Below are 27,432 nucleotides of genomic sequence, written 5' to 3' on the forward strand. Positions count from 1 at the left end.
GCTATAATTTTAAACATTAATATATATACATATATAAAAATATATAGGATAATTCTCTCAAATAGCCATTTTTAAGTTTTTGTCACAAAAATAACTTTTAATAAGGAAAATAACCAAAATATCCCATTTTATTTTGAAAATTTTAATATTTATATTTATTTTTTTTAAATTTGAAACTCTATCCTCAAAACTCCACCCCTTAACTATAAACCCTAAGTCTATATTAATTAACCCTATGGTATAAATGTATTTTTACTATTTAATAAAACTTCTTTTGGTCAGTTTTCTCATTGAAGACTGTTTTTGTGACAAAATTTTTAAAAGAGTTATCCTAGAGAATTTCTCAAATAATATTTATATACATACATAAATGAAAAAAAATATTATTTTAAAAGTTCTAATATAAATCTTTAAAACAAATCTTATTGAAATTATAACTTTCATTAAACTACAAAAAAAAATCTAATATTATTATTAATTATTATTATATTTTATTAATAATTATTATATTTTATTAATAATTATTATACTTGATCATAATAGTATATTTTTATATGTTCAGTATGTTATAATGTGTTAATATTAGTAATTTATTATCAAATCGCTGTAATTTTTAATAATCAACCAGTCATAAATATTTTGCAAGCGCACCAATTTCTAATTGATGTATCAGTCGTACAAGTTACTTATTAACCCTATAAACCGCAACCATCTACATTCGCAAACTTCCACAACCGCAACCATAGCGTTTCAACCACTCAGATCCTTAGTAAAATACGATTGAGGCAAATACTTGTTTAGAATTTGTATATTGATTATATGAATAAATAATTTACAATCCATTAAACCTGTATTTATATTAGTTTCAAAATCTGAATTTTCCTTTTAAGAAAACATTCTTATTTTACTAAAAAAAATTCCTAATCAAAGCATATTGTGCCAAACAAATGTAGTTTTTTATCGGTGTAAAGAGATTTAAGTCATTTCCATAATCAACCGCAAGTAAATTAGCCCATGCAAATAGCTTCAAATAAGGCTGTTGAGAGTTTTAACAGACACTTGCGCTCTACGGAGCTAGACGGCCTTGCTTAGAAACCAGATGACTTTGGTTTGGATTAGAATCCTGTAATTACCACTTTTGTCTCTTTGTAGCTAGAGTTCCAAATTAAGACACGAGTAAACAACTACGTAACTACTCTTATCCGTAATCATACGGTTACATTTAAACTATTAGTAATTCGATAAGGTGAGCATTCTATAACGAAAACAAAAAACTTAGGTAAGCACTCGCATGTGTCTATAACTTTTACACAACTCAGTAACTGGCGTGTACCTTATCTCGGCTACAACTATCTTTCCTTCTTCATATAGGTTTTGAATCTGTTACACTCAATTGTTTCTTCTGTGCGAAGGTGAATCATTCACTTGCGTGGAACATTTGTCTGTCACAAATATCTATTTCTCGAAGTTGATAAAGTTAAAGTTATAAAAGTTTTGAGTCTTTTCAAATATTTATCTTCAAAATGATGAATTTTGTCGGTTACAACTCTTATCTTATGTTTCATCTTACCGTGTCACACAGTAGACGTACTCCCACAAATAAACATTTCTCGAGTTGAGATATAAATTTGCACAAACTAATCCATCAACTTTGAGATTCAACAGTGAACATTATTGCCACTGCTACTCTAAGCAAAGAGGGTACATGAAACATGAGACCAACCCTCATTAAAAAAAAAAAAATCGATTATGAACTCATTACCAACTCGGAAAAAGCTATAAAAGGATTAAGCATTTGTTTCTAACCCGGTTTAAAATATGTTAATTTTTGCCACCTTTTTTACGAAAATCTTTAGTGATGTAGAATGTTTTTTAAAAAGGGGGAGATTGTGAATATACCTTATTACCAAAAAAAATTCTTGTTATTTTTAACTTTTAAGCTTATAATTTGTTCCTGTTTTCATCCCAAAATTATTTCAGGACAAGGCCTACATGTACTGTTTGTTTTTTTGTAGAAGTGACATGAACTATTTGTCACGTTGAATTTTTTTATGATAACTGAGGCTCCTCACTGACTGGAGCGTATGAGTGCGACCAAACCTGTCAAGTAAATAGGCATGTTTTACCAAAAAAGAAAAAAGTAAATAAGCATGAGAAACAGGGTAGTTGAGTTTGGTCCAATTATTCAGTCGGTCCAAACGAACCATCATGATATCATCTAAATGAAAGGCCCAAAGTCCATTATTAGATATGGTTTTGCATACTCCTTGTGATGATACCCTTTATCAGTTAACTGAAGAGAAAAAAGGGGATCAATATAGAAAACCAGACATAGATGATGTTACTCTGAGTATTTAGAAAGCACATTTCAGAATCTCAAGATCAATTAAATATAAATGGAAACAAAGTGCCACAACATTACTACCAATTAGTTTCTCACCAGGATACTTATATACTTCTTCATTTCTTCATCTAGTACCACTCATAGGAGCTTTTTAACAATCTTCAAGAACCTAGGAACTTGATACCATCTACAAATTAAAATCCACAAGGTTTGAGGGTTCGAGCTACCGGAGTGCAGTTAAGTGGATGAGCCATGGTCAAGTTCATTCCTCCAACAGCCTCTTCCATGTTAACCCTGTCTCCCTTGATTTTCCAGTCAAAGCACTGCACCATCGTCCCAACTGCACTTCCTATCAAGATATAAGCTAGATTTTCACCTGGACAGCCTCTCCGTCCACTTCCAAATGGAATGTACTAAAGCTCTTTCTCTGATAACACTGAAGAAGCTAGAAAGCTCTCTGGCTTAAACTCAAGAGTATCTTCCTAAGAATCAGGATATCTCATCACAGCATAACCATATTAACAACAAGTGTTGTTTTCTCCGGTACATAATAGCTACCAATCTTGCATCCTTCTTGGAAGGTCCTAAGCAAAAAAGGTGCTGGTGGGTGGAGTCTGAGTCCTTCCTTGACGACTGCTTGCAAACAAGGAAGGTTCGGTAGATCAGTTTCTTGAATATGATTCTTACTGATCTTATACCATGCAATCAAGTTCTTCTCTCAATCTCTTGAGTATGATAGTGTTGTTAATGATCTCTGCCATCGTCCGGTGTGTAGCTTGGCCCACACTGTCTGTGCCAGCAATGAAAAGTTACTGCACTTGTAAAGAACGTTTCTATAGACAGGGTAACTAGTAGTGGTGTTGGTTTGATTTCTTAGAGAGAGTAAGCATGGGATATACTATGAGAAAATATTTAATATGATTCCTAGTGATCTTATACTCGCATTTTCATCTCGAGAACACTCAATATATCCTTCTTGAACAGTGAGATTCGGAACTTCTCGAGCAGCTTGTGAAGCAATGTTGAGAAGAAAATCTTCTTAAACAAGGCAAATGACTGGATAACTAGACCTCTGGCCAGTGGCGGTTCTATGCCTATTTTGGGTGGGGTAGTTGCCCCCCCATAATATTTGAAAATTTCATGTTTGATGTACCATGTTTTTATAATGCCCCTGTTGATATTCAAAATTATACACTGATATTTAAATTTTGCCCAGGATAAAAGTAACTTCTAGATCCGCCACTCCCTCTGGCTCTCTCTGCTTCACCATAACAACAACTCCTCCCCGTGAGCATCTTGAAGATGATGTTGTTACTAAGCCTCATTGCTTGAAGATGACGTTGTTACTAAGCAGGTTTGAGTAGAACTTCTCTAGCCCCTCTGCACGGATGCCTCGTGAACGCTCGAGTGCTTGTGATCCGAGAACGTTTTGAGACGATGAGCTTCATCTTTCCATATCATATAACCGGGGTCTGGTTATTTGTCCACTTATTCAAATAATTAAAAATTAATTTTTATATTCATATTTTAATACCAAAGTTAAAAAATTTAAACTACAAATTTAAATAAACCTCCAAAAAATTTGAATTTATTTTTTATTATAAAAGAGTATTAATAAACTTTTTTTTCAGGCTATTCGTCTTCTCCGGATACCTAAACTGGTTCGGAGATATTTGTCTTCTCCGACTAAGAGCATCTCCAAAAATACACTCTATTATGAAGTTTTCAAAACTCTATATTTGAAGTTTAATGATGTTCTTTTCCAAAATCAAAACTTCAAACTTAACTTCAAAACTATTTTTATTTTATACTATAATCCTTATATTTATCATAATTAATTTAAATTCATAAAATTTTTGTAAATAACTAAGCATATGAATAAAATATTACAATAGTATTAATTAATAAATGTTATATTAAAATATAAATTTTAAATAGAAATAATATAATTAACATTAAGATTCAATTAAAATACCATATTCTTCCATAAAATTATTTATGTAGTTCATATATGATTAACTAGTGCATTTTAAAGTAAAAATCGACTTTTTATTTTTATTTTGTAAATTACAAACTAAAAATTGTAGAAATCGGGTTGTCTTAAACTTCTATATACATTAGATCTGAACAAAAAAGTAAAAGAGAAGAAAAAATATTGCAAAAACACTACAAAAAAATCTTTCATTGATAGCACAATATGATAGCAGTGTTTACTAAAGTGCTATGGAGACCCAAATTTGTGTTTTTGGTTTTTATTAATAGCAGTTAAACACAGTTATTTGGCAAAAGTTTTTGAGCGGTAATCGAAAATCACTTATACCGCGAATACTTAGATGAAAAGAACATGAGCGCCAATGTCATTACTCCTTTCCCTCTTAACAAACCGCATTCAGTATAAGTAGAGTTAAAAAAAAATCGACAGAAAGGAGACCAAAAAAAAAAAAAACACTCTCTCTCTCTCTCGACCATCTCTTCTAGCATCTCAACTCGAGCATCTCAACTCGAGCATCTCCACTCGATTTTCCCTTCATCTCAACTCCCTCGTCTCATCTCTGTTTCGATTCCTCGATCTCCCTCGATCTCCAATTCCTCGATCTCCCTCAATCTCCAATTCCTCGGCTCATCTCGATTTCTGGTTTGTTTGAAGCTTTGTTTCATTTTGCGGTCTGTTTGAAGCTTTGATTAAGATCTAGGGTTCGTTTTAAGCTTTGTTTCAGATTTAGGGTTTGTTGAAATCTTTGTTTGATTGACGGTTTGTTTCTGTTCTTAACAGATTTCCAGCTTCTCTTTTCTGGGTCGCGTTCTCTCCTTACCACAAGACAGGTTATTCTCTTGTTATTACATCAGTTTCAGTTTCAGTTTCAACTAGCTGCTTTATGTTTTATATGTTTTAAGCTTTATACTAGTTGTATCTCGATTTTAAGCTTTGTTTCAGTTTCAAGTTGTTAATAGTTTCAAGTTCTTAACAGATTTCCAGCTTCTCTTTTCCGGGGGTCGAGTTAATAGCAATCAAGCACCACTTCTCTCCGTACCATAAGACAGGTTATTTCCTTCATTCCTTTTGTTGTTGTAACTAGTTATTATATTAGTTTGGAGTAGATTGAGCTATATATGTTTGATTTGTGTGGTCTGCTTTTGGTTGTCAACTATTTGTGTGGTCTGCTTGTGTCTGATATATGTTCGTTTCGTGTACTTTCTGATTTATGTCTGACTGATATAAATTTTTATTTCGGATTTGTGTTATATGTGACTCTTCTTGTGTGTGTAACGGTTTTAAGAAAGGTTAGATCATACAATGCTGGAGAAGGCGTGGGTTAATTTGTCCAGGTATGAAATTTCCATATATATATATATATATATATATATGTAAAGTGTCTCTTGAGATTGGAGAGTTTAACGATATTCTTAACTGCAGACTTGATCCTGCTTATGAAAAGGGTGCATGGGACTTTGTCCGAGCTGTTTCTGCTGTTAGAGGAGATAGTCAGTTGATCATTTGCCCTTGTAAAGACTGTCGCAATGTTGATCGTCATTCAGGCATTAATGTAGTTGATCATCTTGTGAGACCTGGAATGGATGAGGATTACAAGCGGCGTAAGGACTGGTATCATCACAGAGAATTGAGCTCAGTGGAGGCTGAAGTAGGGATGAAAGGAAATCAGTTAAACGAAGAGATTGTTGGGTTATACAGAGCTGCTGAGACTAAGTATGGCTGTTCTGATTTCTGTGAGATGGAAGAGGTAGAAGACAAGAAAGAAGATGAGTTCTTGGCAAAGATAGTAGATGCCGAAACACCATTATATCCAAACTGTGCAAACCATAGCAAGCTCTCTGCCATCGTGTCATTGTTTAGATTGAAGACTCAGAATGGCTGGTCTGATAAGAGCTTCAATGATCTACTTGAGACATTGCCGAAGATGTTACCTGAGGAGAACGTGCTTCATTCATCAATGTACGATGTGAAGAAATTCTTGAAGACTTTCGGTATCGGTTATGAAAAGATTCATGCCTGTGTCAACGATTGCTGTCTATTCAGAAGAAAGTTGAAGAAGCTTGATAATTGTCCCAAATGCAAGGCTTCAAGGTGGAAGATAAACATGCAGACTGGTGAGGTCAAGAAAGGGGTCGCGCAAAAAGTATTAAGATACTTTCCAATCATTCCGAGGCTGCAGAGGATGTTTAGGTCTGAGGAAATGGCGAAAAACTTAAGGTGGCATGCTAGTAACCGTAGCACCGATGGGAAACTCAGACACCCTGTAGATTCAGTGACATGGAAACAAATGGATGACAAACATCCTTTATTTGCTGCTGAGGAGAGGAATATTCGACTGGGATTATCTACTGATGGATTTAATCCTTTCAGCATGCAGAACAGTAAGTACAGTTGTTGGCCTGTGTTGTTAGTAAACTACAACCTGCCTCCAAATCTGTGTATGAAGAAGGAGAATATCATGCTCACCTTGCTCATTCCTGGTCCACAGCAGCCTGGTAACAGCATTGATGTCTACTTAGAGCCTCTAATAGAGGATCTAAACAAGTTGTGGAGCCTTGGAGAGTCGACATATGATGTGGTGAGTAAATCTGTTTTTACTCTCAAGGCAATGCTTTTGTGGACGATTAGTGATTTCCCAGCCTATGGAAATCTAGCTGGTTGCAAAGTGAAGGGGAAAATGGGCTGCCCTGTATGCGGGAAGGACACAGATAGTATGTGGATGAAGTTCTGTAGGAAACATGTTTACATGTCCCATAGAAAAGGTCTCCCACCAACGCATAGGTATCGGATAAAGAAGACTTGGTTTGATGGAAAAGCTGAACATGGAAGAAAGTCTAGGATACTGTCGGGTCATGACATATCCAATAATCTGAAAAACTATGTCAACAATTTTGGGAATGGAAAAAAATCTGGGATGAAGAGGAAAAGGACCGCCATTGTCGATGAAGAAAAAACTGTGGAAGATGTTTCCAGTGAATCAGAGGCAGAGGAAGAAGATGAAGTTGATGTTGAGGAGTTATCTAGATGGAAGAAAAGATCAATATTCTTTGAACTGCCATATTGGGAGGTATGTGTTATATTTTAACAGTTTGTAGCTTTTTCAATATATATCAAGAAAGCTTTATCTGACTTTGTTTTGTGTGTTTATGATTTTAATAGGACCTGCCCGTAAGGCATAACCTGGACGTCATGCATATAGAGAGAAATGTGGGAAATAGCATTGTCTCCACATTACTGCACTGCGGGAAATCAAAAGATGGACTCAATACTCGTAAAGATCTGGAACATCTTGGAATTAGGAAGGATCTTCACCCCAGCATCAAAGGAAAAATAACGTACCTGCCAGCAGCACCTTGGTCGTTGTCAAAGTCTGAAAAGAAAGTCTTCTGTAAGCGTCTTTTTGATTTCAAAGGACCTGATGGATATTGCTCAAATATATCAAGGGGCGTTTCATTAGAAGATTGCAAGGTATCAGGACTCAAATCACACGACTATCATGTTCTGATGCAGCAATTACTCCCGGTTGCCATCAGAGGTTATTACCAAGAGGCCCTAGATTAGCAATACTACGCATGTGTGCATTCTTCAACCGCCTATGTCAGCGTGTAATTGATGTTGAGCAGATTTCAGTAATGGAAGCTGAAATTGTAGAAACTCTCTGCATGTTTGAGCGATTCTTTCCTCCAAGTTTCTTTGACATAATGGTTCATCTGACAGTTCATCTAGGAAGGGAAGCAAGACTTTGTGGTCCAGTCCATTTCAGGTGGATGTATCCATTCGAGAGGTAACTTCTAATCAATATCATATCTAAGTGTCTTGTTTCTGAAAGTGCATTACTAAATTTTTTTTTTAATGTCTGTAGGTACATGAAAATACTGAAAGAATATGTTAGAAACACCGCGAGGCCAGAAGGATGTATTGCTGAGTCATACCTAGCAGAAGAGTGCATGCGATTTTGTAGTGAGTTTCTTAAGAAGACAACAAATGTAGAGGAAAAATTAGATAGGAATACTGATTATGAGAACCAGTCAATCCTAGAGGGACGACCAATATCGGCAGCCACTTCCGTTAATCTGTCTGAAACAGAGAAGAGAATTGCCCACCTCGCTGTCATTCAGAATACGTCTGTGGTTGACCCCTATGTTGAGTAAGTGAACTGATATTTTTTTCACTTGTCATCTATAAAATCATAAACAGTACTGATACATAGTTTTCTTTTTCTTAGCATGCACCTGCAATATCTTCAAGATACCAACGCTAGATGTAGACGTGATGCAACGTTTTTATGGAGTACACATACCATGAATTTTGCATCTTGGTTAAAAGAACAGGCAAGCATCTAATTTTTCCTATGTGTTAAGTTTCTCTGAAAGTGCCTAACTTTCTTCAAACCTCAATGCCAGATACCTATTACTTCAGAAAGACATGACGAAACACTAAAATGGCTAGCATATGGACCCCGAAGTTGTGCAAGGTCCTATACAGGATACATTGTGAATGGACAGCGGTTTCACACACACTCTGTTCATAGGAAAAGCCAGAATAGTGGGGTATTTTATGAGGCAACTGCGATGTGTAGAGCTAGTGCGAAAGATACATCACAAGTTGCGGATCTGGTGACATACTATGGAAGAGTAACAGAAATAATCTTACTCGACTACAATGTGTTTTATGTCCCTCTTTTTCGGTGCCAATGGGCAGTAAGAGGTAATGGAGTCAGGGAAGAAGATGGGTACACACTTGTTAACTTGAATCAATCTCAAGTTTCATTCAGTAGGGATCCATACATCTTAGCTTCTCAGGCCAAACAAGTCTTTTATTGTAGAGAAGATGATACCTCAAGTTGGTATGTTGTTCTAAGGGGTCCATCAAGAAGATACAGCGACCAAGAAGAAGAAGTTACTGCAGATATTGGACCTTTGCCATCAACTGTTGATATGGAAGTTGAAATAGATGAAGCCCATAATGCCCGAGCTGATTGTGAAGGCATATATGTGTGATTGGCTTCATCCCATTATGTTTTTTTTGTCCATTCTGTGTTCTCTGCTGTGTGTTTGCCTTTAGGATGAATTTTTTTTTGTGTCCATTATGTGTTTTCTGCTGTGTGTTTGGCTTTCTATGTTTTTTGTTCAGTCTGTGTACTAATGAAAGTGTTATTTGTTTCAGGTGAATTAATATGGGCCGCCCTAAGAGAGATACGACTAAAGATATGAACAAGGTCACAAAGAATGTCACGAAAAAAGTAACGAAGAAAGCAACAAGGAAGCCAAGTAAGAAGCAAGATGACGAAGTGGAATTTATTTGTACAACGTATGCCCAACCACACCCTGAAGAGAATGCACCTACACCAGAGTCCGAACAACCTGCAGATTGTGCAAATTCTGAAGAGGCAAACGTAGAGGAAGAGCCTCAAAAGGGAGAAGAAACTGAAAAAGGAGATGAAACTGCAAGGTCTGATCAGGAAGAGCCTGAAAAGGTAGACGAGCAAGAAGAAGTAGAAGGTGAGTTGGAACTGAATGAAGAGAATAATCCATCTCAACTTAAGCAGCAGAAGCATAGAGGACCAACAAAGATGAAGCACATCGCAAAAGATCCAAATGCTCGAGAAAGAGTTGATTTTAATGATATGGGAGAACCTGTTGGTCCTGGATCAGTGAAATTGTCTTCATACTTAGGTCCATTAGTGCGTGAACATGTACCTGTCACAGTTGAAGATTGGAGAAAAGTCAGTGAAGAAGTAAAAACAGTTCTATGGAAATCTATTCAGGTAATATTATGTACATCACAATTACTGAGTTGATTCAATTATCAAATATTGGTTTCTATGTATGTGACTGTAGGCAAGATTCGAGCTTGATGAAGATTACCAAAAAAGTGTTGTGTTGAGGCAGATGGGATGCTTATGGAGAGCCTCAAAATCGAGACTAGTCACGCAGATAAAGAGTAAAGCTACTAACCAAGAAAGGATGAATCTGAGACCAAAGAATGTTAATCCTGTAGAATGGCGTAAATTTGTGAAGTGCAAAACTAGCTCAGCCTTTAAGGTAAAGATACGAAATGTATTTCAGTTTCTGCATTGAAAGCATAATAATCACTATATATATGTATGCTAGGTTGTCAGTGATTCATACAAGGAGAGGAGGAGCAAACAAATACCCCACACTTGTAGCCGTAGAGGAATGGTTAGGTTGGCTGAAGATATGGTGCTATTCTTTCCCTTAATACTTGATCACTAAACTTTTTCCATATTAATAGTTTTTGTTGTTTGCATCAGAAAAAAGAGTGTGGGGATCCTTCTACAGTTAATAGGCTAAAGGTGTGGGTCAAGTCGCGCACAAAAAAGGATGGTACACCAGTCAATACCGTAGCAGCTGAGAAGTTTGTAAGATGTTCAATTTTTTGCTTCAAATTGTTTTTCTTCTTTAGCAGCATATTAACATGTTCTTATCCTGCCAGAAAAAGGCAGCTGATCTGGTTGATACTGCTAGTCATAGCAATTCAACAAATCCAACCGTGGATCCGCTTACAGCTCTGTTAGGACCTGATCATCCTGGTCATTTGAGGGCAATGGGTAGAAACATTGGAAAGACGAAGTTAGCTTGTTTTCAAGTGAAGAAACAATTTATGGCAGAAATGGCAGAGAAGCAATATCATTTGGAGAACAAAGTCTGTGAGTTGCAATCTGAGCTTGCTAGACTTAAGAAACAGGTGAGCTATAATCAAACATATCTATAATATTCGGAGACTGAGTGTAATGAATCTGAAATTTTGTTTTTTGGATACAGGAAGCTGAAATAGGGGAAAACTCAGCTACTGCAAGAGGAAGAGTATGTAATCTATGTTCATTTTTTTACGCTAGTTTTTTGCTTTGTAGCTTCAGATGGTTTGAAATAATATTTTTCATGTAGAGTGTTAACCAAAGGGCACAACCTAAGTGTGTATTGGTTGATTGGTCTGGTTCGGATGAAAACGTTGCTGAAGGACGTATTATTTCATCTGAATCGGAGGACTTTGTCAATGACATCCCCTTAGGTCCTCTTGCTGTGAAAGTATTGGTGGAGACTGCAATCAAATCAGATGCATTTCTTTGGAGACCTGCTACTGGTATGTTAATTGTTGAGCATGCGGTTGGGGAGATGATTGCATGGCCTGCCAGTAAATGTGTTATGTCAAACGAGGGGATATTTATTGAAGACATTCCTCTCAGGGTAAGATTTATTATTGTCTATTGTATTATTTCAGTTTATGTGGCTGTTTTGATTAACATGTTTATATTGTCTTTCTATGGTAGAGTCCGAATTCCACTTCTTTGAACAAATGCAAACTTTTATCGCCGTGGTCTACTGATGAAGAAATTGTTGCTGAAGGCCGTTGGCAGTGTCAAGAACCGAAAGCTTTGGTGGATAATCTGCCTCTAGGACCAAATGCAGTCAAAGTTTGTGTGGATGTGGTTCATGTTCCTGATATATTTCTGTGGAGACCTAGCCCTGAGATGACTTACCTTAGGGACTCTGTTAAGCAGTTTGTAGCATGGCCTGCCGATAAATGTGTGTTCGAAAACAACACAGAGTCACCAAGCCGTAGATCTCCTCTTCAGAATGAAGATTCTTCTCCTAAAGCACAACCTGCAAAATCTGCTACGTGTTCTGCATCACCAGGTTCTAAATCAAGCAATCATTCTCCAAAATCCAACCTTAATAAAGCTCAAACACCTTCTCCCCTTCGAAGATCACAGGTACATTTTTAAATGGTATTAAGTAGCTGTTTGTTCTTGTTATATCACTGAGATATATATATATATATATATATACTGGTTTGTCTTGCGAACATTGTAGCGCCAGATTCAAAATGAAGCTCCCAAAGAGAATCAGAAATGCAAGCTAATGTCCATTATAGGAAAGAGGCAAGTGGTTGCAGAAGGACGTTGGGCTTCAGACAACCCGGACATAACAGTTCACTTTGTTCCCTTGGGACCTAATGGAGTTAAGGTCTGGATTGATGTGGTGAAGGTGAATAAGGCAGAGGTTTGGCGGCCATCTGATGAGATTGAGAGTATGGGAGATGCACTTGGCACCTGTATTGCATGGCCAAAGGAGAAAGTGATCTTCTGTTAACTATCAGGTCTAATGTACTTCTCTTTCTGCTTGGATAAGACTAAGTGATGCACTTATGAATTTGTTGTACTAGTAATGTGTCGGATTGAGACTTGTAGTATGGTACCTCTTTTCAATGAATGTTTCTGTTTGTGTGTTTCAATGTATGAATATGGGTTGTTCAATATAAATCGAGCAGGTTGTGGTCTAATAACAAATCTTAAGAGCTATGAGAAACTAACAATTAACTAATAGCATCTGTAAAACCGCTGTAGTATAATGCAATATGAGAAACAATTACAGCCTTCGAGTAATGCTATTGAACGCTGTAGTATAGTGCAATATGAGAAACAATTATAGCCTTCGGGTTATGCTATTGAAATAAGAAATGTAGCAGGCGGAAACACTGCTATTATAATGTCGCAATATAATAGCATCAAGTAAAACTGCTATCATATAACGTCACTATAATAGCATTCAAAAACTGTTATTATAGGGGAGGACCTATTATAGTTGGGGCAGACATAGCGGTTCATAATACGCTATCTCATGCATATGATAGCGGTTTTCTCCTGCTAAGAATGAAAGATTTTTTTGTAGTGAAAGACTTAACATCTATTGATGATATTGATACTCATGAATACATTCAATTTGAATAAGAAAGAATAGTATGAAAAGAAATGAAAACAACAACAACAACCATCTTCAGATACACACAATTTTTTTTTGATAATATTTTAGAGATTTTGGAGGTTATGGATCAAATTACTTGACTATTAGTGTTGTTGTAATATTTAAATTTGTGTAATAGTTGTATCTTCATGTAATTTTTAAAATCTTTTTTTTTTGTTAAGTTTTTTTTGAATTGTTGTTGTCTAAATCAAGTTTTAAAATATTTTAAATCTTATTTTAAAGTTATATTTAATTTTATGTGTAAAAATTAAATTTATACAAATTTGAAATTTTATTATATATAAATTTTTTAAGGATTAATACGATAAACGAGAAAATATTTAAGAATTATACATGTGATGTGTAATTGTAGGGACTAAAATGCAAACAAAAATATGAAACTTCAAATTTGAAGTTTATTTTTGGAGAGCAAAAAACTTTATATTTGAAGTTATAGAGCGTCTTTTGGAGACACTCTAGATCGCATCATCTTCAGGAAGCGCAAATTTTGGTCGCAGAAGATTCAATAATGGATAATATAAGAAAATGGATTGATGGGTTTGTCATCGTTCGTCAACACAATCCTAGGGTTTCTCCTACTAACCAGGCTTCGCCGCTGAGATTTGGAGACTCCAACGATTTCTCAAAGCTCCAGCTAGCTATCTTCTGTTACGCTGGACATCTCGAATTCCTTGATCCGAGGTAGCCTCGACGAGGGAACGCTTGACCTTGACGAGATTCTTGAGAAGCATCTGTTGCGGCAACGTTCGGTGATTATAGAGTCTCACAAGTCTGCTTATTGCTGGATGGCTGCTGAGTGCACGCTGAGATTCATGTGGCCGTTGTCTTGGGACAATAGAGATGTTGAAGGGAGACCAATGTCTTTAGACAACGAGGAAGACTTCATATTTGGTACAATCCTTTGTAAAACAGCAAGTGCATGATGACCTAAACGAAGATGCCACAGATGCTCACCAGACAAGACGGAGCCACAGAAAATAGTAGTAGGAGATGATGTTGAGAGGGATGGCTTCTCAAGAATGTAAAGATTGTGAAATAGGTTACCCCTTCCAATCATCAAGCCCTGTGTAAGTTCATGTAACAAACAACCATTTGAGAAAAAATGGGCAGCACAAAACAATGTTTGTAAAACATTACTGACACTGATCAGATTAAAATGAAAATCAGAAACGTGCAACACATTATATAGTATCAATGAATCAGATAATCGAATGATGCCAGTATGCATGATAGGAACTCTAGTGCCATTTGGTAATGTTACCATAACATCATGCACTGGTGTAAGCTCTGTAAACATTGATATATCCGAACACACATGGCTTGAAACCCCATTATCTATTACCCAAGCATCATGTGGAAGAAAAGAAGGAATGGTGGAAAGGCAATGATCACGAAAGGTAAGAATATGGTGCTCATACTTAAGAGTGGTAGAAAGAAAAGGAATGATACCCGAAGAAGGCGTAGAAGCTATGGCACCATGATCTGTGATAGTAGCACGTGAGGAAGGAATCGAAGGCTCTTGAAGTCGAACCTGAGAGTTAAACTGAGATATCAAATGTTGAATTTTTTTGTGGTGTAAACTCCTGTAATGTTGTGCGCACACCACCACTAATAACTTGAGATGCTCCAGGTTGAGCATAAGCAAATGTAGAAGCTCCAACATCAGAATGAACATTAGCAATTGCATTTTCTTGTTGAGACGCAGTAGGATAAGTAATCTGCATCTGTTGAGCAGAACGAGTCTGCTGCTGATGTTGAGAAGACTTCTGATTCTGCTAATTCTTCAAGCCATAACCAGCACCATTGTTCTTATAACCCGGAGGAAACCCAATCAACTTAAAACATCTCTGAACTGTATGGCCACTCTTCCCACAGTGTGTACAAATTGGTCTTTGATTTTGACGCAGAGTATTGTAGGCTGCAATGTAAGCATTAGTCTCAATGGAGGACAAAGAAGAATCCGAAGAAACCACATGATTCATGGCCTGAAACGCCACATTGTCAACCTTTGTGGAAGGCTTAATAGCTCTATGTCGTTCATCTTGATTTACAATATTGAACGCCTCTTCAATGGTTGGTATCGGCTTCAACATCAAAATATGACGCCTTGACTGTTCATAAGACTCATTAAGTCCTATGAGAAACTTTGTCACTCTGCTACGCTGTTGCAATCTCTCCCAAAGATTAGCTGCAACACACTCACAACGACCACACGTACGAATAGGAAGCTCCACATAGTTTTTATGTTCCTCCCACAACGTTACCAACTTGGTATAGTAAGTAGAAACATCCATCGATCCCTGTTCTATCTTACTCAATCCATGTTCAATATCATATACTCTAGGTGCATCATCTTGCTTAAACCTAGTACACAGTTACTTCAAATCCCTTCAGCTGTAGATATGAACAAGAGACTCTGACCAATCTTCTTAGACACATAATTGATCAACCAAGTTGCTACAATATCATTGCATCTAGACCATACACCATAATCGCGATGCGTAAGAGAAGGTCGAGGCATAGTACCATCGATAAATCCAAGCTTGTTGCGGACATTGAGAGTCATCCTCACCGATCTTCTCCAAGCATGAAACTCCGAAGCTATAGTCAATCGATCCCATACAAGAACAAGGTTCGGATGATCGGTACTATGAAGATAATACGGATTCTCACATTGATCCACCTGGAATCGAGAAGAATCGGGAACATTCGCCAGCGCACCACGAGAAAGCGATTCAGAATCAGGATCCGCCATCGAGAAATCAAGATTTTGAAACCAAAAAGAAGAACGAAGCTATCAAAAGAAAATTAAATCGTTCGCAAAGGTCAATCAAAGAGAAAGGAAAAGAAAAACGAAGAAGAAACAGCTCAAAACACCTCGAACGAGCTCAACAATGGCGATGAACAAAGAGATCACAAATCACGAAATCTGCATCATTGGAACACTCATGATGAAGCGGAAGATCAAATTGAGTGGTCCTATACCTTATTAAGAACATATTCAAGCTCAAAATCAATATTTAGAAACTGAGATTTAGAGAAGATGATTAACGGAAGAAACCCTCCAAAATAAGTGATCCATGTTTGCAAAAAGTGATTGAGTGGGAAAGATATGTGTATTAGATGGAATTCGTAAAGTGTCCCAACCTGAATTGCCGGTGGACATTAAAAAAACACATGATTTATGGACTCCTCAGGTGCTCATCATCATGCGCAAATTGTATCCCCTTGTATTCCACTTGTCCTTAAATTTTCTTAACCGCTATACATTATGATACCAGTTGCCGTAAAAAAATATTTCATCTTAGATGGGCAGCGTATTTTCCAGCATAAGGCCTTTAGCGAAGAGACTGGAGGACCATACTCTGCTAGCATTCTTTCTCTATCCTAATGCACTCGTTCTACTTGACATCCAGATTTAACCGTGTATCTTCAATTGTTTGTAAAATGTCATCCATCCCAATCTTATATATGAATTCGACTTAAAAGTATATACTTACAATGATTTTCGCATCTTGCAAAACCACCAGGATCCAAATAACCTGTAAATTTCATGTTCTCGATGTGTCAGAGTCCACTCTTACATCATATAAACATGCCTTGCATTTTAGTTTCTAGAAATGTGTACTTCTTAACTAACTGTTGTGACAATTGAAGGTCCTCAATGATTATAGGAGCGTGTAAAGCCGATCACACCATTTTCATCATCACACATTCAATTTGTCAACCAAGTCATACAAAATGTTTAATATTCAAAATATACTAGCCTAAATCAAAGTTAAAATATGTAAGTGTATAAACTAATACATTCAAGATCATAATTAAAAAAAATCAAATAATTGAAATAGACAGCCTATAAGTTAATAAGTTGTTGTCAAAAAAAAAGTTAATAAGTTAAGTGAGATGCAGCTTTTTATTAGAAAAACATTTAAAGACATCATTAAAGCATGCTTTTATTTCAAATAATCACTACAGGAAATAAGCTGTAAACTAGAGACATTTACGAGGAATTACGGTTGTTGTAAAATTACGACAACGTTACAAGTGAAAAACAAATTCGTCGTAAAGTTGAAGTAACTTTGAGGACAAAATTTATTCATAAAACACATATAATTTGCAAGAAGTTTACGAGGAAAGAGAAGTTTCATCGTAAAATCTTCATAAATTAAGGAGAGTATACCTAATATTTCCTATAGTAAGTGAGTTACATATCAAAAACGATGAAAAATTTCCAGTTCCTATATTCAGATTGTCCTCAGAAACAAAGACGGTGTTGTTCAACTGGATGACATTAAAATTGAAGTTATTTCCTAAAACTTTTTTTGATGTCATGGAACATCTTGTAGTATACCTTCCATACGAGGCATTACTAAGTGAATATGTTCATTTTCACCAAATATGTAAAATATTTTTTTTAGAATAAGAAATAAAGTAATATATTGGACTAAAACCAATTCTATTTTGGTATTACAATATTTTAGAATATAAAACAAATTGAGTAATAAATTGGAGAACCTCTTAAAAGCTTTAATATGCCTCCACCACTCCAGTGGGACAACATATATTAATGTTGCATTTCAAAATTTGCAATATATTTCAAATATATAATGAGTTTTTGTTAATAAATATTTTATATGTAATTACAAATATATCATTATTATTATAAATAAAAATATGAATGCTAGAAAATAATTTTGTAGTTAAAAAGTTATACACTATTCAAAACACTTCAAAATTTATTCAGTGCCTATTACTTATGAAAATCGTAATCTCTTTTACTATTTGAAGAACCACACGGTTGAATATTAACATCGCTGATTCCAAGACTGGATTTAAATAATAACACCGTAAAGCGACAATTAAAGATAAACGTTACTGATGACCTAATTGCTAGGTATAAAACTGATAATTTGATTTTTTATCTAATGTTTATGCATGTGTTACCACATATGATCTTGTTGGAAGGTATTAAGATATGGATAAAATCGACCTTATCAATTTTGTGGAACATTCGGAAAAATCTTGAATATCACTATTTTAAAATCTAAGATCATGAAATTAAGTTAGATCTTTAATACAATATTTTATAATAATTTAAAATTATATTTATTCAATTTCTATAAGTTTACGCATTTTAACATTATTTCAATGAAGATTTAATAACAATTATTATCTAATCTTTTTTTTGTTTGTTATTATCATTATTATTTTGAGAAAGTGTTCATTTTTTTTTGGTTATTATCATCAATCTATCAAGAAAACGAGGGCTTCAAGGAAAATCACAGCCATTCTTAAATACAATTATTTGGTTTCTTGAAAAAGAGTCGGTGGAAATAGACATTTATCTATATATTATTAAAACTAAAGTATATTTTTGTATTGTTTGGAAACATGGATAATAGTATAAATGTGAATTGTTTGAAAATATAGATAGCGGTATTTTTAATACTTTCTTTTATTTATACATTTAGTCATTGCATTACAATAAATTAAATATTTTTTTTTGTATTTCTTTTTATTTACAGAGTTTGCCACTAGTATTTTTTTTTTTGAAACACTTTTTTTTTTGAAACACTTTTGCCACTAGTATTTAAAAGGAGAAATTTTATGTTTATCACTTTCATGGTACTATTTTTCATTTTTACGACCACTAAAGGAACATTTTCAAAAATGTCTTCTTCATTAAGTGGCAAAAGATTCTTATACCTTCGTTATCTATATATACAATAAATCATTATTTAAACAAATAAAAAAAAAAAATTATGTTCGAATTACATTTTTAAATTCGAACTTTTTTATAATTTGTTTTTTGAATTTTGTTTTTGAATTTTGGTTTTTAAAAATTTCTTTTTGAAAATTGAAAATTATGTTTGAAACTATTTTTTAAAATTTCTTTTTTATTTTTTAAGTATTTATTTATATATTTATTAGAATCCTAAATTTCACTTTCCAAAAACCCTACCCTACCCCTTAACTCTAAACCCTAAGTCTAGACTAGTTAACCCTAGGGGTATAAGTGTCTTTTACCCTTAATTAAAAGTGAGGATAAAAGTAATTAATGTAAACATGAAAACTTGTACTATGAATGTGGTATTTATAAAAATTTCTCAATTTAAAATTAATTTTAATTAATTAATTAGAATTCCAAAGCTTATCTAACCAAATCGATATTCATATATTTAATATCATACGAATATTAACTAAATCGTTTATATTAAACAGAGATAACATTTTCCTATATTACATCAAACTGCATCAAGTTATAAAATTTTTAATATAGTATTATATACAAATAAAAAAATTATATCAAACATCTATCTTATGAAATAATATGTTTTACTCTATATGTAAATAACAAAACATAAAAAAAAATATATAAGATTTTTTTTATAAAATCAGCGGTTTATAAATTTACTTTGAACATAAGTTAAATCAAACATCTGTTGGGGTCGAAAACGGTTGCGACGAAGTTAACGTCAAAATCCCAGAAGTAGAAAACGAAAAACCTTCTTCAACAAATATTTTTTCGAAATAGATTCTTCCTTACGAAATAGACTCAACTAGGTTATTGCCGTCTTAGGGTTTAGAACTAGGAATCTCGCCGACAGCTCTCGTAGCCCAGGCTCTTACCTTGTTGTAACGCTCAAACGTGAATTCGGAATAAGATTTACTTTGCTCTCTTTTCGATTTCTTATACTTTATCGTTGTCATTATTGTGTTCTTATTGCTTGGGGTGTGGCATTAGCAGATATCTGGGACCTCTGGGAAATTAGGGTTTTCCTAGTTTCCTTATTTAAACGTAAATCTACAGTGCGAATTTCGGTTCCCACAGTTTGACGCTAGAAGGAGGGGGAAGCGGATCAATCTAACTCTCAACCACATCACGCTCAACCAGACATGTCAACTGACGACGCGGATAACGTGCAGACTCCTCTTAACGGAAGCAGTGGCACTGATCTCCACACTCCCGTAGCGGACGTATCCGCGGCCAACGCACCAGCCAACGCCGCGGCGCTCGAAGAGTTTAAAAAGATGTTTGCCACCTACGAAAAAAGGTCGAAAGAACAGGATAAGCTCGTGAGCAACTTGACCAAACAAGTTGAAACTTTAACGGCAAGGACTCGAGCAATCCACCCCCGCGGAACCACCAAAGTCCGCGAGAAAAGACTCGACTTCGCAACCCCACTCGACAGACCTGGAGCCGCGCAGGAACTACCTTCGGGCTAAAACCCTAGCGAGAAATCTCCCATCAAAAAGGGAAACCCCGAAAGCCCTCCGCCTCCCGCGAGGGCTTCGGAGGACAACGGAGTCGAGCAAGTCGACCTGGATCCTAGCAATGTCTCCAACGATACTGATGAGGACGTCGACAGACATCCAAGGAGGACCAGAAGCCGATTCGCTCGGGAAAGCTGTCTGTTCGACAAACCAATGACAGAAGAGGAGGAAATCCTCTATTGGAACGAACAAGAAGAGCTGGTTGAAAAGCAAACCGAGCTCACTCGCAGTAAACACCGACAAGCACGGAAATCTGCTGGCGAGACATCGGATATCCGCGATCTTCGTGACTATATCACCAAGACTGCAGCAGAAGTAAGAGCCGTAAAATCTCAAATCCATCACGCTACCAGAGCGGCCCCCGAGATCGACAGGCTGCTGGAAGGGGCTCGGAAGACCCCTTTCACCACTCGCATCTCAGATATGAGGGTATCCGATCCAGGAAAAATCAAAGTACCGAAGTATGATGGTACGACCGATCCGAGAGCACACCTTCAGGCTTTCCACCTCACGATGGGAAGAGCGAGGCTGAAGGACGGTGAAAGAGATGCTGGCTACTGCCGCCTGTTCGTCGAGAATCTAGAAGGAGCAGCGCTCGTATGGTTCGCACGCCTTAAGCGAAACTCTATCGGAAGTTTCCGACAGCTCGCATCGGAATTTCTCAAGCAATACTCTATGTTCATAGATAGAGAAACTTCCGATGTCGATCTCTGGAGTCTGTCCTAGAGGGAAGACGAACCCCTCCGCGAGTTCATCAGCCAATTCAAGTTGGTAATGTCCAGGGTCAGCGGGATAAGTGACAAGGTGGCCATCGATGCGCTCAGAAAGGCGCTCTGGTACAAGTCGAAATTCAGAAAATGGATATCCCTCGACAAACCGCGGAAGATCCAGGACGCCCTCCACAAGGTGAAGGACTACATCATGATCGAGGAAGAGACGAAAGTCTTATCGCAAAAACATAAGTCGGCGAGACCATCCTCGAAAGATGTAGATCCAAAAACGAAGAAGAACCCTCGTAACGACAAATATGTCCATCACGAGGGCGAGATCTCCAAGGAACACACAATTACGCGATCGGCTCGGACCAGGGCCGAACCACGGGTAGTACGTGGACTCGCAATCAAGGATATGATGAAAACACCTTCTGCGAGTTCCACCAGTCCCGAGGACACTCCACGACTAACTGCAAAGTCTTGGGAGCAAGGCTGGCCGCGAAGCTACTAGCCGGAGAGCTCTCGGAAGTGACCAGCGTGAAAGATCTCATCCTCGAGACCGATCGCCCCCCGAAGCCGGACAGAAATCCTCCGGCGGAGAGATCTCCTCAAAGAAACCAATTTGGGGATAAACGCGGCAGAAGGACAGACGACAAGGGGAACGATAACAACCGTCGCAGAGTCAACATGATCATTGGAGGAGCGCAATTCTGCAGCGATACGGTTTCGGCCATCAAAGCTTACCAGCGGAAGGCGGAGTCGAGCGCAAACTGGCCTACATGGTCTCCTACCCGAGATGATCAGAATTAATCAATCACCTTCACGAAGGAGGAAGCTGGTGGGATCGATCAACCTCACTGCGATCCGCTCGTCATAGACCTCGTCATACGAGATCTGGAAGTTGGAAGAGTACTCATTGACACGGGAAGCACGGTCAATGTAATCTTCCGCGACACTCTTAATCGGATGAGAATCAAACTCGGAGAAGTGACTCCAACGCCGAAACCGCTCACAGGCTTTTCAGGCGAAGTATCGATGACCCTCGTGTCGATTCAGCTACCAGTCATGGCCAAGGAGATCACAAAAATCATTGAATTCGCGGTAGTCGATCATCCTGCCATCTACAACGTGATCATGGGAACCCCATGGCTCAACGCCATGCAAGCCGTTCCATCAACGTACCACCTAGGTGTCAAATTCCCGACCCCAAACGGAGTCGCAGCTATCTGGGGATGTCCGAAACAGTCGCGACTGTGCTTCCTCACAGAGCACAAGTTAAGGCAGATAACGACCTCTGCAACGGCAAATCACAAACGCACGAAGATTGATAAATCTTCGACCAAAAACGTTTCAAGAAAAAACGATTTAACATCGTCTGCTGACGCAAACGCTTCGGGTGTCGAAACTCAACACGCGTCCGAAGCCGACACTACAACTCAACCAGAACATCCGGAAGAGAACGCTGACCCGGCCACGGTCATCACGATCAAGGCGGTCAGCACGGCGACAACCACCGAGTGAAAACACTCGCGACATAAAACAGAACTACGAGATGGCTTGATCCTCGAAAGAGGTACGTAGGCAGCTCGTCCAAAGACGAGTTCAGCTATCCCCCTCTCTAAAAAAAGGGGGGGGGGGAGTGGGTGCGTATACTCGTATACTCCCACGTAGAAAAAGATGCGTTATTGTAATCGAATTTTTTAGAGATTTCAAAAAATTTTACTACAATATGCGTCGCTCCTTTTTAAGACACTTTCGCTCTAATTAACGCAAAAGTCTCAGAACACGCTTAGAAAATCTACAAACGTTAATACTCTTGTCAGCAGCCTCGTACGGCCCAAAATCGCAAAACAATCTCGCTTCAGCACCGAAAGTATACGTATAGTCTTCGAAATAACTGCGAGACGTCGCCAAGTTAAAAATCGAGATGATACGAACAAATTGTCCGAACGCGACCACTAAAAATCTTACACTCCGTTCATCGATTGGCCACGACGAACATATCAGCCGTCTTAAACAAACGCAACTTGATCTCTCTTTTGATCTTCGAACGTCAACACAAGGACGAAAGCGCGCTACAAAAAAATCCAAAATTTTGGTCTAGCACTTCCAGTTGGCTTAAAAATTGTCTCTGGAAAGATGCTCGATTCGTACCATACAAGTCGTATAAGACGAGAACCTATCGCGGACTTTAAATCGGTACGAATCAGTTAGAAATTGCAACAGGAAAACCGATAGCCGGCTAGTCACCGCATAAACCTTAAAACCGAGAGTAAACCTAGGTCTTGCCCTAAACCCATCACATTGGTCTCAGGCATCTCAAAGACATGATATCTAAACGATACGAGATCCTAAAACATGTCTCTCCGTTCATATCTCAATGTTTCCGAAAGATCGTAAGAATAAATAATTTTTGCGAAAACTCACGTCTCGAACAAACCAACATATTGAACGCCTCAACGAAGTTAAATATCATACGACAACTCATGTTTACTTCAAACCCACTCGAAACAAAGTAACTCAAACAAACATCCATTATATAAACCGCATAGCGGTAGGGGTTCAAAGCCACCAACGGCTAGTCCCGATAAAAACGGCCAAAACAGGCCCATACAAAGTTCGAAGGCCACACTCGGCCGGACATATATGAACAAAGGCCACACTCGACCGCAAAATACTTGATAAGGGAAAAACTTCTTCCCGTCAAATCGCTCACAGATCAAAGTTAAAATTCCTAGACAAGGAAGCTCCAAATGTATCCGCGGGATAGTTCACTTCCTCATCGTCACCGGCAAAATCAGTTGTGGTTTCTACGGTATCAGGAGAAACCGGGATGGGATCCTATAATCCCTGAATCTTCCCATCGATCGGAGAAATGAGCGTCTCAGCGTGAGCATGATCCTTCATGCCACCCTTCATTAACTTCATCTCCCTCTCGAAAAAGTAGTCATTCGCCCGCGTCTTCCAAAGGCTCCCGACTGAGCCGCGACATTCATGGAAGTCGCCCAGCGAGTTGAAAGCGTCCTTGAGATTCCCGTACTCAACCTGGAATTGAGAAGCGCGAGTCATCATCACCTCGACAATTTCCCTCTTGCCCTTCCGTTCCGCCCTATGAAAAGCCCTGGCATGATCACGAGCGAGTTGCGCATCTCGCGCCAACATCTCGCCTCGCATGCGAGCAAGATCCTTTTCCGCCTTCTCCGCTTTAAAGCAATAGATCATGGCCTCTCTATGGCTCGCCTCAATGGATGATCCAAGCAAGTTCAAGCCCTATAAAACCGATTGACACGTTATAAGCAAAATAATAATAATAATAATAACGATCATCAAAATTCTTAAAGCTTATACCCCGTTGATGATACGAAATCATTCCGTAACGACTTTCGGCCTCCCCGACTCGTTCGTGGCCGGAGGAGCATCGAAGCCCGACGGAAGACCAGCGAAGAAATCATCAAAGTCCGGAATAGGGACCTCGCTCGTACCGCTTCCATCGCCGAAAGCAAGGTCCGGATCCCATCCTGGAAGCATGCAATCGTCCACCGAAAACTCCAGGTCACCGAGGTCAATATCTTTCCCCTTAGAAGAGTTCAGCACCGTCGCAATCATGGGAGCGGCATCGGGACCTTGGTCATCAGGCTCAGAATCACTCCTTGTTTCTCCGCCCAAAGCGGGACTAGGATGCACAAACCTCAGCACCTTTCGAACTCTCTTCGGCGTAAAGGAAGTCCAGAAAAAAGGACCGTTCCTGAGCAGATCCCTCACCGCAATAATGTCCTCCGGAAACGGAGCAAGAGGATTGATGAAGGGACGATCGTTCGGCAACCTCCGGAACAATGGGATACAACTCTCCTCAGCGGACGCGGCGTCTACACGAACGAAGAAGAAGAACTTCTTCCACGAGTTGAAGTTAGAAGTAAACCCCTTTACCACTGACATGAAGTTCCGAGGAACCAGCCTATACGTGTCCGTATCCTTGAAGAAGCGCTTCGAAGTGATCGACGGTGAGGGAGAGCCATGCTCGTAGCTCAGGATCAGGACTCCAATGAGGTAAGGGATGCCAAGAGGATTCAGTTGGCTTATCGCCACCCCGAAATGATCCAACACACGGACGATAATTTCTGGGATCGGGAACCACAAACGACAGCGCACTACGAATGCTTCGTAACAGGTAAAGTAATTAACCCTCCGGGGGACTACTAGCGCGCTCTCCTTGACGATGAACCCTGAACTCCACCGCATCCAAAATATGGTAGAACGACCGCATGACCTCGAGGAATTCACTAGTACTCCTACTTGGTGCACCTACCTCCACCGGGCGATGGTTCATGACCGGGAACGATTTTTCTTTGGGAGGCGTGATCGAACCATAACACGCCACCCACCATGCCTCGTTCTCGGCCGGGTCTACCGAATGAGGAACGAATTCCATCTTTGGCACACGAAGCTCTTCAGAAACGTTCGCGGGCAAGGACCCTTTCTTCGAACTCTTCTTCTTACTCGACATCTCGTGTTTTTCTTTTTTTTTTATCAAGAAGGAAATGATAGATAGAAACAGAGAGAAGAAAGAATTTTTCAAGAAACCTCTCTATGAGAATGAGTAAGTGTAAAGATTGTGAAGAAATTACTTCCCTTCTTATAGGCATGAGAAATTACTATTTACTTGCGGATTTTTTGACACGAACTTTGCCCAAATACACCAATCTCGTCCGAACTCGCCATACCGCGCATTTGGATCTCACTAGGAATCCACGATCCCAACGAGCTGGGGGGCTAACTGTTGGGGTCGAAAACGGTTGCGACGAAGTTAACGTCCAAATCCCCGAAGTAGAAAACAAAAAACCTTCTTCGCCAAATACTTTTTCGAAATAGATTCTTCCTTACGAAAAGCTTTGCGGAGGAAACGCGAGTCATCAGACAAGAGCTCGAAAAGGGTCGCTATGCAGCGACCGAACGCGTGTTCTGCTCGGTCGCTACATAGCGACCGAGCTCGAGCCGAAGCTCGGTCGCTACGTAGCGACCGAGCTCGAGCCGAAGTTCGGTCGCTACGTAGCGACCGAGCTCTTCCGAAACGTCGATAAGACATTAGTCCATGCATTCTCGTCTACCCTTCGATGCTATCTCCCGAAGACCGTAGCGAACCCATTTCACGTTCCCCGCCTTTCTAAGTTATCGATCAAACTTTACTGTAAAAACCGCGGAAAGTTTGTTCTTTATCGAAAGAAGCCGTAATAAACGCTTTGAGTCAGAAGACGGCCCAAAGGAACCTAAGACATGACTCGAGCCCCAACTTACGATTTCTTAACCAACAGCCCATAAGCCGCATGACGGTTTACGCTTGGTTCACAAGGAAAATAAAAGTCAAGTTTCCGCGGATAAATATGAAATTTTGAAGATAATTACGAAGATCGGAAAAATGGAATATCCCCATTTTTATGCTATGGCGGCTTAAGGGCAGAAGAGGAAAAGCGTAAACCGACCTAGGAGCCAGTATATAAGGAGTCCTAGGCGAGAGGCATGAGGAGGACTTTGGAGAGAAAACTTAGCACTTAAAGCGATTTAGGCATATTTCAGTTTTTGTTATTCGAGCTGCGACTCAACTAGGTTATTGCCGTCTTAGGGTTTAGAACTAGGAATTTCACCGACAGCTCTTGTAGCCCAGGCTCTTACCTTGTTGTAACGCTCAAACGCAAATTCGGAATAAGATCTACTTTGCTCTCTTTTCGATTTCTTATACTTTATCGTTGTCATTATTGTGTTCTGATTGTTTGGCGTGTGGTATTAGCAGATATCCGGGACCTCTGAGAAATTAGGGTTTTCCTAGTTTCCTTATTTAAACGTAAATCGACAGTGCGAATTTCGGTTCCCACGACATCCGCACGGGCGCGGATCAAGTTCCAGTGATGATTAAAAGAACAGTAACGACTCAGAGTATTCTCTGATTGACTATTGGTGAAGCTCAAATTTTTATATAGAAAATATTTCATCCGTCTTAGGCTATAAATTGTTTTTAGAATATTTTTCTATTTCAAAATATAAATTGTTCATGCAATTTTCGTATTTATTAAATATCATGTGGTCAACTGAGTAGTGTATACAAAGTAGAGCTCAATACCTTCTCTATGTTATTAAACACTTTATATATAGATTTACCTATGAACATAGCCAATTGAATAATGGTCCATAAATTAAGTTAAAATAATTAACATAGAAATATATAAAAAGTAATTTACATAAAATTGATCTTCAAAATTATACAAATTTTTTTATATACTTTATTATTTGTAGCCTCTAAAATATATCAGGGCCGATCCTGCATTGGAA

General features: G+C 38.3%; 1 protein-coding gene and 1 pseudogene across 1 annotated transcript; one reads left to right on the plus strand and one right to left on the minus strand.

Annotated features, from left to right (window-relative positions):
• Window positions 1-275: 275 nt before the first annotated feature.
• LOC125587733 lies at window positions 276-3,105 on the minus strand (annotated as a pseudogene).
• A 2,534-nt stretch (window positions 3,106-5,639) lies between these two features.
• LOC106431342 lies at window positions 5,640-8,488 on the plus strand. Its single transcript, XM_048757505.1, has 5 exons — window positions 5,640-5,671; window positions 5,760-7,404; window positions 7,497-7,805; window positions 7,961-8,121; window positions 8,200-8,488. Exons 1-5 carry the CDS (start codon window positions 5,640-5,642, stop codon window positions 8,486-8,488), a joined length of 2,436 nt encoding a protein of 811 aa, XP_048613462.1.
• Window positions 8,489-27,432: the final 18,944 nt, after the last annotated feature.

The sequence above is a fragment of the Brassica napus genome, chromosome C5 (genome assembly GCF_020379485.1).
Source record: "Brassica napus cultivar Da-Ae chromosome C5, Da-Ae, whole genome shotgun sequence".
NCBI classification, from domain to species: Eukaryota; Viridiplantae; Streptophyta; class Magnoliopsida; order Brassicales; family Brassicaceae; genus Brassica; species Brassica napus.

What these genes read in the sequence shown, in the direction of transcription:
- LOC106431342 (XM_048757505.1), top strand. Translation starts at nt 5,640, where the DNA reads ATGCTGGAGAAGGCGTGGGTTAATTTGTCCAG. An exon ending in GCGTGGGTTAATTTGTCCAG is followed by an intron (nt 5,672 to 5,759) that starts GTATGAAATTTC and finishes TCTTAACTGCAG; the next exon opens with ACTTGATCCTGCTTATGAAA. An exon ending in TTGAACTGCCATATTGGGAG is followed by an intron (nt 7,405 to 7,496) that starts GTATGTGTTATA and finishes TGATTTTAATAG; the next exon opens with GACCTGCCCGTAAGGCATAA.